Genomic DNA, 11,792 nt, shown 5'->3' on the forward strand with positions numbered 1-11,792 from the left:
CTTAAGCCCATTGACCCTTTTCTCGCTCCAATGACGCACACTCTTTCGCAGAGGTACCTCAGCACCCGAGGCGCCTCTTACGGAGTAAGGACTATACAAACTCTGCCATATGGTCTCCGTTGCTGACAATAACCTGTTTATAGCTGTCTTTCGAAGATGTTGTCCTGAAGGGCTTGGCCTCCGACGGTGGTCTCTTCATCCCTGAGCAGATCCCCTCTCTCCCCGACAACTGGGAGTCGGAATGGCGCGACCTCAGCTTCGAAGACCTGGCGTTCAGAATCATCTCTCTCTACGTCTCCCCCAGCGAAATCCCTCCCGAAGACCTTAAGGATATCATCAAGCGCTCATACTCCACATTCCGTCACCCGGAACGGACACCGCTGGTAGAGTTGGACGCGAAGAAGAACCTCTACCTCCTCGAACTTTTTCACGGCCCTACATTCGCCTTCAAGGACGTTGCGCTGCAGTTCCTCGGAAACCTCTTCGAATACTTCCTCGTGCGGAAGAACCAGGGCAAGGTTGGCAAGGACAGACACCACCTCACCGTCATTGGCGCTACCAGCGGTGACACCGGTTCTGCTGCCATCTACGGTCTGCGGGGTAAGAAGGATGTCTCCATCTTCATCCTGTTCCCCAATGGACGAGTCTCGCCCATCCAGCAGGCTCAGATGACAACCGTTCTGGACGCGAACGTACACAACCTCGTCGTCGAGGGATCGTTCGACGACTGCCAGGACATCGTCAAGTCCCTGTTCGCTGACCCGGACCTCAACTCCACGCACAACCTCGCGGCCGTGAACTCGATCAACTGGGCGCGTATCCTGGCCCAGATGACCTACTACTTCTACTCCTACTTCTCCCTGACCAAGTCTGCTGGCTTCGCGAAGGGCTCCAAGTTCCGCTTCGTCGTCCCGTCGGGCAACTTCGGTGACATCCTGGCGGGCTGGTTCGCCAAGCGCATGGGTCTGCCAGCCGAGAAGCTCATCATCGCCACGAACGAGAACGACATTCTCGACCGCTTCTTCAGCAGCGGCGGCCACTACACCAAGAAACCCATCAGCGGGGAAGCCCACGACGGTGTCAAGGAGACCTTCAGCCCGGCCATGGACATCCTCGTCAGCAGCAACTTCGAGCGTCTCCTCTGGTTCCTGGCCTTCCAGACAGACAGCGCCAGCACGGTCGAGGAGCGCCGCAAGCACGCTGGCGAGTCCGTCAGCACGTGGCTCAGCGAGCTCAAGACCAAGGGCGGCTTCAGCGTCCCCGGCGCCGTTCTCGAGGGCGCCAAGGCGGAATTCGAGAGCGAGCGCGTCAGCGACGACCAGACCATCGCGACCATCCGCTCCACCTACGCTACCTGCTTCCCTCCCAACCTGGGCCCGGGAAGCGGCAAGAGCTCCAAGACTGGAGGATACATCCTCGACCCGCACTCCGCCGTCGGTGTCGCTGCCTCTCTCCGCTCCATCGAGCGCAACCCGGGAACCAGCCACGTCTCCCTCTCCACCGCGCACCCGGCCAAGTTCGCCAGCGCTGTTGACCTCGCCCTGCAGGGCCAGGACGGATACGATTTCAGCGAGGTGCTGCCGCAGGAGTTCGTTGGTCTGGAGCAGAAGGAGAGCCGGTCCACCCCCGTGCCGGCCGGCGCTGGCTGGGAGGGTGTCCGCACCATCGTGAAGGCGGAGGTGGAGCAGGAGCTGCAGGGTCTGCGGTGATTTATTTACTTCCCATTGTCGCTGTTCCTCTTTCCATTTTCCATTTTCCTTTTATTCCGTCTCCGGGAAAGAACGTGTTATGATGATTCCAGCGTGAACTGTTGATACTTCATAGATCCCGCCGAGGGTTGAAAACTATAAATATGTTATTAAACATATAGACCCAATATGCTGTTTATATACCAGTGTATAATAAATGGGACCTCTCTTTTTACTCCAACATGAGAATAACGCTATATATAAGCATTGTGTGTACTATACTATCACAACGGTTCTATCGGTCTATTTGAGTCTTAGGAAGAATGAGTCGACTATTCCTTGTGTACAGCACCGTACACGATAGACAAATGGGATTATCGTATTGTTACAACAATAAAATACAAGAGAAACTACATAAAATACAAGAGAACTACAAAGATGTCAAGGTTCCCGCAACATGCTTCAGACGTCTTAAAAGGGATTCGATGTGGTCGTTAACATGATGGAATAGTTCGTTTGTTCGTACCGGACTGGGTTTTTTTTTCATTTTCATTTTCAGTTTCGTTTCAGTTGATGATGATAAGCGCCGGCCCATACTTGGTGGCATCAGACACTCCCTGGACGTTAGAGAAGCACCCTCCACCCGAGGCCAGGACCGCGATCGTCAACCCGTTCATGAGGTTCTCATCATACGGGAAGACCGCCTCGATAGTGACGGTCTGACCCTCCGTCTTGACAACCTTGAAGTCCTCCACGATCGGCTTGTTCTGCTGGTTGATGTACACGAGCTTCAGGTCCAAATCCTTCTTCCCTGCCTCCGTAGGAGAGTCATCACCCATCTTCTGGAAGCTAAACCGCACCGTCTGCGTCTGCGTCTTCGCCGCCGGCGCCGTCAGCAGCGTCAGAGGCTGGAACGTCTTCGCCTGGATGGAATCCAGACTCGGACACGACCCGGGCACGATGAAGGTCTGGTTCAGCGCGTTGAAAGCGATGTCGCGCGTGCTGGTCGTCAGGAAGGGTAACTCGGGGGCGATTTTACCCTGGATGGAGCGGTACCACCCTTGCTGTTCGCCCTCCTGGCCCAGGACGGCCGCGATGCCGCGGGTTAAGGGGGCGTCGCCGTTCTGGGCGAATGTCTGGATGACGTCCTGGAGGGTGCCGAGGACGACGGAGGTGAAGGTTGACGCGAGGGCGATGGCGGAGGGGAGGTCCGTCACGGGGAATTTGTATTTGCAGGGTTCGAGGGGTTCGGCTTTGAAGTTCTTCAGGGCGCCGTTGGCGTTGAGGGCATGGAGTTCTTCTTGCTATTTTTGTTGAAAGGGACGTTAGTGAATGTTTTCGTGATTCACGAGCAGGGAGTACATAGTGTGGTAATATGAAAGAAATGGAAGAAGAAGAAGACATACCGCTTGAACGGCGGTCAGAGTCTTGATCAGGAGCTCCCGGCCCTCCTTATCCGGGACAGTGTATCCCGTCACATTGTTGGTGACGTTCGACAGAAGCTGGTTGAAGAAGGCAACTTCAAACAGCTCGTTCGCAGCGATGACTCGAAGGTTATTGAGACCCTCCTGGCTGATGTTCTTTGGTGGAGCAGTATTGGGCAGGGTCCCCAGAGACTGGTTCTGGATCTGTCGGACCTGGACGGGGTTTGGATTGGGAAAGCCATCCTTCAAGGGGAATGGACTGAATCCTCCTCCTCCTCCTCCAGACCTGCGAGAATGTGGGACACCGGCTGCCACGAGGGTAGAGGTGAAGCCAAGGATGGCCGTAGCAATGCTGATCAAAGAACGCATCAAGATGGTAGAAAACAAAAAGGATTCCAAGGTCAATAACAGATTTTGTGAAACAGGAGATCGGCCTGAATCCTTTTGTTCCAGAATAGAATGACGGAAAAGGGAATCAGAGAAGTGGAGTGAAACTCTGACGATCGACGCAAGTAAAGAAAAACAAAAATGTAGAATCACAATGAAGGGGACTCACTGGCAGTTTATATAGACTCAGAAATCACAGAAAAACTGCGCCCCGCAGCCTCTCTGAGGCTGTAATCTCCATATTGACCAAAAGAACATATTCCAAATCAGACCAAAGGGCACTGTCCAGTACGAAGACATCAGCATATCTCAGATGGACAAGGGCCACACAGCTTGCTGCTGTCTGATTTTTTTGTTGGCCAGACACTGGTATTTGTTGGTGGAAGCCTTGTCTAGAGCAATAGTACGGTGGAGATGATGGTTGGGGCCGCTATACTCTCCAGTCACCTGTTGACGTGAGGCCGCGCGTGAAACAACGGGAAACAAACAGACGTCCAATAACAAGGAGCTGTTGGCGCTGATCAGGAACAGGGACATATTAACATGAAATCCATATTTCCTGATCGAGGCTGGAGCACGTCTAAGCCTCGCCAAAAGAGGGAAATTCCCCCCAAAATAGGGCTTGCGGGGACGTCAGCGACATGCCATAGTGAGACGGTCGCTAAAAATACACCGATGCTAAGCTTTACTTGCAGAAGCTTAAGCGTGGACAATACCGATTCGAGTAAAATGGCTAGAGGAGGGAAAGAGTCGGCGAATGAAAGAAGGGATGGATATACCGGGAACCAAATGCACCTATCCTGGGGCGCGCTTAAGGCAACAAACCACCTACTCATCCTTGACACAGTCAGCGCATAATAAAATGTCCCCGTATAAGACCGCCATTTTACTTGACAAAGAAATATGAAGTTATATATAGTTTTGATGCCGTAGATTCGGTAAGATTCGTCAAAATAAATCCCTTCTTCTAAGCATATACAAACATCGAAGATTCCGTATAGAAGCAAAAGAGAATCTATTCTCAAGTCATTAGCAAGGACAATAATGCGGGGCGCTTGTCAGTCACCAATGATCCCTGCAGGGCTCCTACACCGCCATGTCTTCCAAGCGCCTGAGGCTGGATGGATATTCTTGATGTGACTGGTCCATCTCGGATGCTCCGTACCTAGTATGATGCCTGTTCAGGTAGGCGTTGGTGTGTCTGAGGAAACAGGAGGGCTAGTGTCCGTAAGGTCTCGTCTATGAATCCGTCGGGGAATAAGGGGCTCCTATGGTATTAACTCACATCTACGGTATGGGCATTTCGTTTTGTGAGTCACCTGTTACCCAATGTCTGCAGAAACGAAGCATGATGGAAGATGGCAACTTTGGTGTCGTGCTCTAACATGCGCAAATGGTCCGCTAGATTATTCATCCAGGCTCTGTCAATACATGCGATGCGCCAGAGGTTCCTCGCAATAAAGATCTTTTCAAGTTTTACGCTCTTTTGAGGATGCCCAAAGAGATTCGACACGAATTCCTGCAGGGAACCACACTCCCACGTCAATGCTTTGTAGCCCGAGAAGGTATTCTGAATGCAACCAATCTCCAGCATAAGGAGCAGTCGAACACTGAGATTAATAGAGGCGTCCAGAGCCCTCTCCTGACTGGCGATCGCTTTGGAGACTTGTGGACGTAAGTGCAGTCGTTGTTCAATCGCATCTCTAGTTAGACCTTGTCTGAGGTAATCCGATATTTCGATGATATCTTGGTGCGTTCTTACCGAAACATGGCGTCCACAGTCATGCAATGCAATGTCGCTTTGGCTAGTGTAGTATTCGAAATAGGACTTCAGGGTCATGTCTCCCAGAGAACGTTCCAAGGGTCGAATATCGAAATGCAAAAGTTTTGACGATCTCAATCTTAGTCGGAATTTCAGTCAAGATTGAAGCGACATATCCAAACAATTCGAGATAGCCATAGTAAATGATTTCCAATGTTGAAACTGGTGAAGGCTGGCCGTGTCTTCAACATACAGTCATCTCTGTTGCCTCTAAGCACCGACAAACGTAGGTAAATAGTCAGAAAATCACTACCTCCTGAGGGAAATTGATATTTTCAAGGTGCGACAGCCTCATTACATTGCCGGGCTGTGTTGTCGCCTCAGCCACGCAGTCTGACGGTCAGCGCGGCAGGGCGGACACGAAGGCAGCCCTATAGGCGACCTACTAGAAAGTCAGGTGGCTGTCGGTTCGGGCCTTCAGGAGGCTGACTTCCTCGATCAGTTTTACCTCTCTTGTTGGAATAGGGGACTTCCATCCCTAATACCATCAGGTTCCACTTGATCATCCATGCAGCTGGTCCCATACTTCTTACCTGGACTAGTTGTCTTGTCGGATATATGCATCAGCTCTCCCAAAAGCTATGAACTTCCCAAAGACGCCATATCGTTGGATAATATCGCCTAGGCCAGAATGCAAGTGGCCGAATCCAGAGAGTCCACAGGAGTTTATCTCCAGAAAATGGGTCGCTATCATTGCTAGGAGGCCGTAGGTTCCGCACGGGATGTGTTCAACCAGCTGGCAGACGACACCAATGGTTATCTAAAGAGAAACAGCGACTCGGTTTCCTGCCCTGTTACTTGGTCTCTTTATACGGTTGGACTGACCAAGGAAACTTCAAAGCCCACTGTCACGTTCGTGAGTAGGGAAATAGCGGCACGGCGAGCCATAAGAAAGACCATCGCATCGAGCGGGATACTAGAAAATATACTGATTTCATTACCATGGACTGCGCGGAGCACTGGCTTGGGATCGAGACCTACCACAGTCATAGCTGTAACAGCTCCTGGAGCCGTCATGAGAGGTCGACTGTTAGGAACTCCATGTCCATGGACCGTGCTCTACAAACCCACAAAAAGTATGGACAGTAAAGTTAGACGGACAACTTGCGAAGGGAGACTGCGGCTCTTGGGTAGTTGACGCCACGACCGGAGAGGTCTATGGACATATTGTCTCAGGTAGTCCCGACACTGGATCGGCCTACGTGATTCCTTTCCTTGATACGTTTGGTAACCTGCAACAACGATTTTATGGAGGCTGGGACTTAGCAAAAGACGCAAAAGCACCTATCAACGGTGATCCTCAACAGGATCAGTGCGGTGAGCCACTGCGGCCTGCCTCCTCCTCCTCCTTGGGCATCAAAAAAGTTACAGTTCTGGTGCAACTTCCCCAGCCAGACCTCAATCCTTGCCACAAGAAATACAGCGTCTGTCTCCTGATGATTCGGGCATACGGCAGTATCCGCATCACGGTCAGGGGAAGCAGCGGGAGGAGGAACATCAGCAGGAGGCTGAGCCGGCCTTTTCCCCGCCAACCACGTCTACCATGGGCATGTACACAGGACGCAGTCACCGTTCCTCGTTCCGCAATGTTCCCGTCTATAATCGCTGCCGCCGGGGAAATTACATCTGTGATCAGAGCCTTCCGCGATGCCAGCCATGTGAAAAAGCCGGAGCACGACGTGTCGGCTATGACTCTGTTACCGAGCGAGAAATACCCCGGAGTTATGTCCATTTCCTAGAATCTCGTACGGCCTACCTGGAGAGGTTGCTAATGACAAATGGCATTGAATTCGAAAAGGAGGAAGAATTTATGAAATCCATGGGAGATGGGAAATTCAAACATATGGATTTGCAACCTGCTGGCTTACAGAATTATCCCGGCTTCTACTGGTCAGAAGAACAATATGCTGGCTCACGGACTTTTTCCAGAACCGCACTGGTCGAACAGTGGAAGTGAGCATCGCAGACATCCCACAATAAGCGATGGAGCTCAAACGTCAGATACGAGTACGAGTATAGATTCTGCCATTGAACTGGCTGCGAGGAGTGAGCGTCAAGTTGGCTCTCATACAGACATGAATCGGGAAAGACGGCCTGTCATCCATAATCCCTCTAATCATGGTCAGGGTCATGTTCGAGGACATTCAGCAAGCAGCTATATTATTCTGAGGATTGGCGCTATGGGCAAGAATATCCAACAAGCAGCTATGATCCCTCTTATCAGGGTCAGAGCTATGGGCGGTATCGAGCAGGTATCTATAGTCCCTTTTATCCGCATAGGGGCTATTAGAAAAGATATCCAGGGTGCACCCATTGTCACCCTTAGTACCAGGTAGGTACCTACCTACAAACAGGACGCTGGGCAAACTTCTGAAAGATGGGGACCAGTTTGATTGTATAAATGACAGCATTGAATAAAACGTCTCAGAAGCTTCTCAGTGGGGCACAACTGCGACCTACTGTCGAGTATAGTAGAGATGCCCAGTGGAGCATGCATCGCACGATGTACTCGGCGGAGTAGCTCACCAGGTCACCCGCCAAAATTCTGTACTCGGCCCGACATCTGAACTGAACTACTCGACTGACAGGTGGGACGGACCGCTGCACCCCACTGTCAACGACATTATCCTACCTATTTTGCGTTTCTTTCGATGGCATCGATTTTCTTGCATACCGCTGCTTGCCGCCTAAAATTCCAGCTGCAGTGCATGGTGCGGGGATACAAGCCACCGCATGAAGTTCATGCGATGTGGCGCGGGGTGTTCTGCGAACGACTCGCCAGTTACCCCTCTTCCAATCGCTTCCATCACGAACACCGTTTATTGTTGGTTATCCCTGCTGGCTCTGTTGCGATAAATTAGCCAGCCACGCTCGACTTGTGATCTTGTTCTTCAGTACCTGAGCCTTAATGCCTGATTCTTGCATACAAATACATCTACACACGTCACCATGGACAACCATTTTCTGCTTCACTCGACAGCTTCTCAGTCATGGAATATCTTACGGACCTTCTGTTCTTCTTCAAGGATGGCAATGGAGAGGAATATAGCATCCTGGACGTGAGTCTCTTCGCCCTCATTCAAGCCCTTGTTACTAACCAGGACATTGAATATAGGCCCTTGAGAAAGAAATCAAGGATCTGAGAGTAGAGCTGGAGCGGAAGACGATCGATCTGATCGATCAACAGAATAGCAGACGAGAATGGCAGAAGCGTGCCTTGGCGGCGGAACAGTCGTTAGTGAGTCTAGCTCCTCCCAGAGATATACTTCCGAGAATATGTCGTTTCTTATCCGTTGGCTATAGAGTCGAAACCCATTTGCGGTGCTGTTGATCGATGGAGATGGCTACATCTTCAAAGACCAGTTCATCCGGGATGGTGAGAAAGGCGCCATCGCGGCTGCAAATCAACTCTGTGACTCCTTCAGGCGCTCTCTCTCGGATCGCTATGGTCCTGACAACGACCTTCCGCCGGACATGGACATTGTCGTCCGCTTGTATGTGAATAAGAATGGCCTGGCAGGTGCTCTGGTTGACGCGGGTATTATTCCAAATGTTGCACATCTGGACGCCTTTTTCGTGAAGTTAACACAATCTCGCCCCCTGTTTGACGTCGTGGACTGTGGTGGAGGCAAAGAGAGAGTAGACGACAAGATCAGAGGTATGTGCGGAACTTCTCTGTTGACTGTTACGCAGTTGTCTATAAACTATATAGGGAACTGACTCGACCAACAGAACAGTACCGACACTATGCGTACAACGCTCAGTGCCGTCACATCTCAATTGCCTGCTGCCACGATAGCGGCTACGTTGCCTTCCTCGACAAGTACCAGGGCGACTCTATCGTCGAACAAAAGACATCGCTCTTCGTCGCGGGCCCATCTGCTCACAACAGCTTTGCGAAACTTGGATTCCGCCGCCTTGCCCCAGCCCAGGACATCTTCAGGGACAAGACGTACATAGCCAGAGGAAGAAGAGCGACACCAACCTCGAGTATACCGCCCGCTGCTCCATTCACGTATGCACATTCATTTAAAAGACCATCCGTCCAGTTGGATTCTGCCTCAGCCAGGGGAAGCTTCGTATCCTCCGTCGTTGGATCAACAAACTCCGGAGGGCGCACTCCGTCCCTACGCACCCCATCCCTCCGAAGCCCAGCAGCGAGCCCAGCCTTACCCGCATCCCCGCCTCCACCATCTCCACCGTCACCACGATCGTCGCCATCTTCTTCACCGGGACGGGGGAGCTCGTCTGAAGAGGATTCCATCCCAGTAAACAAGTCCTCCCAGCGCGTCGACCCCCCACTCCCCACCCCGTCCAAGGAAGCCATCAACAGACTCGCCAAACGCGCCAAGAACAGGGACCTTTGCGCCGAGTTCCACCTCCGGGGCAACTGTCCGCAGGGCAAGAAGTGTCCGCACGACCACGACGCCGTGAAGAAGAGCGTCAAGAATGCGCTACGCGTCGCCCTTCGCGGTAAGGTCTGCGATCAGGGCCTCCAGTGCCGCCGGGCCAAGTGCTACTATGGACACCACTGTCCCGTTCCGGGATGTAAGGGGAAGCCGCCGTGTGAGTTTGTCGGGATGCATGGGATCGAGCAGAAGGTCGCGAGGCATGTTCCTGCCGCTGAGTAGTAGGTAGGTACTTAAGTACCTAGGTAGGTATTTACATGTACCTGGCACGTATATAGCGGTTTACAGGGACAGTGGCTCCCTTCCGTTCCTTCCCTTTCCCTTTTTTTCTTTTTTCTATGAGCTCGCTCCCTATAGAACGTCTATCATTTCTCCTCATTTGCTTTTTCTAGTTTATCTTAGAATCAAACGGTGTTCCATCGATCTTTTACTCATCCATCCATTTTATATGATATTTACTCGGTATAGCAGTATGGTATGGCGCGGCATAGTCATCTACAGCACCAATATAGAAGAGGGCTAAGTGAGGAGGTAGTCTAAGGTTCCGACTTATAGTTATCCTCGGTACCAAAAAGTTCTATCTTCATCCCATCCACAGAATAGAAAGTACCAGTACCATGGATCCTGAGGAACCTTGATTATCTATGATCTGTTTGGGAGACAAAGATAATTAACATAATTACCCATTATATTCGACTACATACGTGGAGATAAATATATAGTACGTTATATGCATATAAAAAATACCGAGTACTATTATTTGTAACATCAACCCGTTTTCTTTATTGTACTTATTTATCTATCTATTATCCTAGGTATTATGCAGCTTGATTAAAAAAAATCATATAGGTACTCAAAACAAGTCTCAAACGAGGCCACTAGATGAGATTGACCAATTAGACCTCTTTAAGAGAAACAAAAAAGACCCTTTTAAGTAGAGACGATCAGATCAGAGAAAAAATCCACATTGTATTCCATTTTCGCTTTGTTTTTTTGCTGCATTCAAGTAGCGAACTGCAAACCAACTCAGAAGATATCGAGATTGGCGATCGAGGTATCATATATCCCACTGGTTGGGTTACAGCAGAGCCATGAAACCCATAACAGCAGCCATGAGACCGGCAGCGGGCTTGGCGAGCTGAGAAGCGGCGCCGGTGAATTGCGGAGGGGAGGTTGGGGAAACTCCAGTGGGCTTTTCGGAGGCACTTGGGGCGGGAGCAGGCTTCTCGGGAGTCTCCGGAGCCGGTTCGGGGACAGGGGCGGGAGAAGGCTTCTCAGAAGGCTTCTCAGGAACCGGGTAGGGAAGAGGAGCAGGAGAAGGCTTCTCGGAAGGAATTGGCTGGGGGAGAGGGACTGGAGTCGCAGATGGAGCAGGAGCCGGAGAATAGGCTGGTGGCGGCTCTGGAATAGACGTCGGAACTGGCGCAGAAGTCACTGTAACTGGAGGAACAGGAACCGGAACGTGGGTTGGCACGACAGGGACAACGGTGACAGCGGTACGGGTCAGAGTGCTAGTTTGGGTAATCGGGACAGTGATGGTCTGGGTTCCAGTAGTGATAACAGACGAGGTGACTATAAACACTTTGTTAGTTTGGACATAACTGGAGTCGGGCTGACCAGACTTACCTGGGCAAGTCGTAGTCAGATAGGTAGTAGTTTTGGTCACAACAGGAGCCGGCTGCGTCTCGTTCTTAATAGGGTACACTGGGACTGGCACTGGAGGCTTCGGCGCCGGAGGCACAACAGTCGGGCACACGGTAGTTGTCGTACGGGTCACAGTGCTGGTCTGAGTAATCGGAACAGTAATTGTCTGAGTTCCGGTGGTGATAACAGAAGAAGTGACTGCAGTCATATTAGTCTTAGTCGATAAAGAGCGAAAACACTGATCAGGCTTACCTGGGCAAGTTGTAGTCGTGTAGGTGGTTGTCTTAGTATACCAGCTGGTGGTTGGTGCCTCTGTAGGATGAGGGTAGTGGTGCTCCTTGGTGTGGTGTTCCTTGGTGTGGGGGGCCTCCGTGTGATGAGGGTGGTGGTGCTCCTCGATGGTTGTGACCTCAGGCAT

The 11,792-nt window shown here is 51.3% G+C and overlaps 5 protein-coding genes across 5 annotated transcripts; 2 read left to right on the plus strand and 3 right to left on the minus strand.

Moving 5' to 3' along the window:
• Positions 1-30: 30 nt before the first annotated feature.
• VTN00DRAFT_6912 (uncharacterized protein) lies at positions 31-1,709 on the plus strand (the record flags this gene model as incomplete). The annotated part of the gene is made up of 2 exons (XM_069433601.1): positions 31-84; positions 144-1,709. The coding sequence occupies 2 exons, from the start codon at positions 31-33 to the stop codon at positions 1,707-1,709; spliced, it is 1,620 nt and encodes a 539-aa protein (XP_069286966.1).
• Positions 1,710-2,254: 545 nt separating this feature from the next.
• On the minus strand, positions 2,255-3,481 carry VTN00DRAFT_6913 (uncharacterized protein; the record flags this gene model as incomplete). Its single annotated transcript, XM_069433602.1, has 2 exons — positions 2,255-2,992; positions 3,095-3,481. 2 exons carry the CDS (start codon positions 3,479-3,481, stop codon positions 2,255-2,257), a joined length of 1,125 nt encoding a protein of 374 aa, XP_069286967.1.
• Positions 3,482-4,814: 1,333 nt separating this feature from the next.
• Positions 4,815-5,339, minus strand: VTN00DRAFT_6914 (uncharacterized protein; the record flags this gene model as incomplete). The annotated part of the gene is made up of 1 exon (XM_069433603.1): positions 4,815-5,339. The coding sequence occupies one exon, from the start codon at positions 5,337-5,339 to the stop codon at positions 4,815-4,817; it is 525 nt and encodes a 174-aa protein (XP_069286968.1).
• Positions 5,340-8,311: 2,972 nt separating this feature from the next.
• On the plus strand, positions 8,312-9,952 carry VTN00DRAFT_6915 (uncharacterized protein; the record flags this gene model as incomplete). Its single annotated transcript, XM_069433604.1, has 4 exons — positions 8,312-8,380; positions 8,437-8,559; positions 8,625-8,979; positions 9,054-9,952. 4 exons carry the CDS (start codon positions 8,312-8,314, stop codon positions 9,950-9,952), a joined length of 1,446 nt encoding a protein of 481 aa, XP_069286969.1.
• An 856-nt stretch (positions 9,953-10,808) lies between these two features.
• On the minus strand, positions 10,809-11,792 carry VTN00DRAFT_6916 (uncharacterized protein; the record flags this gene model as incomplete). The annotated part of the gene is made up of 3 exons (XM_069433605.1): positions 10,809-11,302; positions 11,357-11,572; positions 11,627-11,792. 3 exons carry the CDS (start codon positions 11,790-11,792, stop codon positions 10,809-10,811), a joined length of 876 nt encoding a protein of 291 aa, XP_069286970.1.

The sequence above is a fragment of the Thermoascus crustaceus genome, assembly GCF_041956765.1.
Source record: "Thermoascus crustaceus strain CBS 181.67 unplaced genomic scaffold VTN00scaffold_4, whole genome shotgun sequence".
Lineage (NCBI taxonomy): Eukaryota > Fungi > Ascomycota > Eurotiomycetes > Eurotiales > Thermoascaceae > Thermoascus > Thermoascus crustaceus.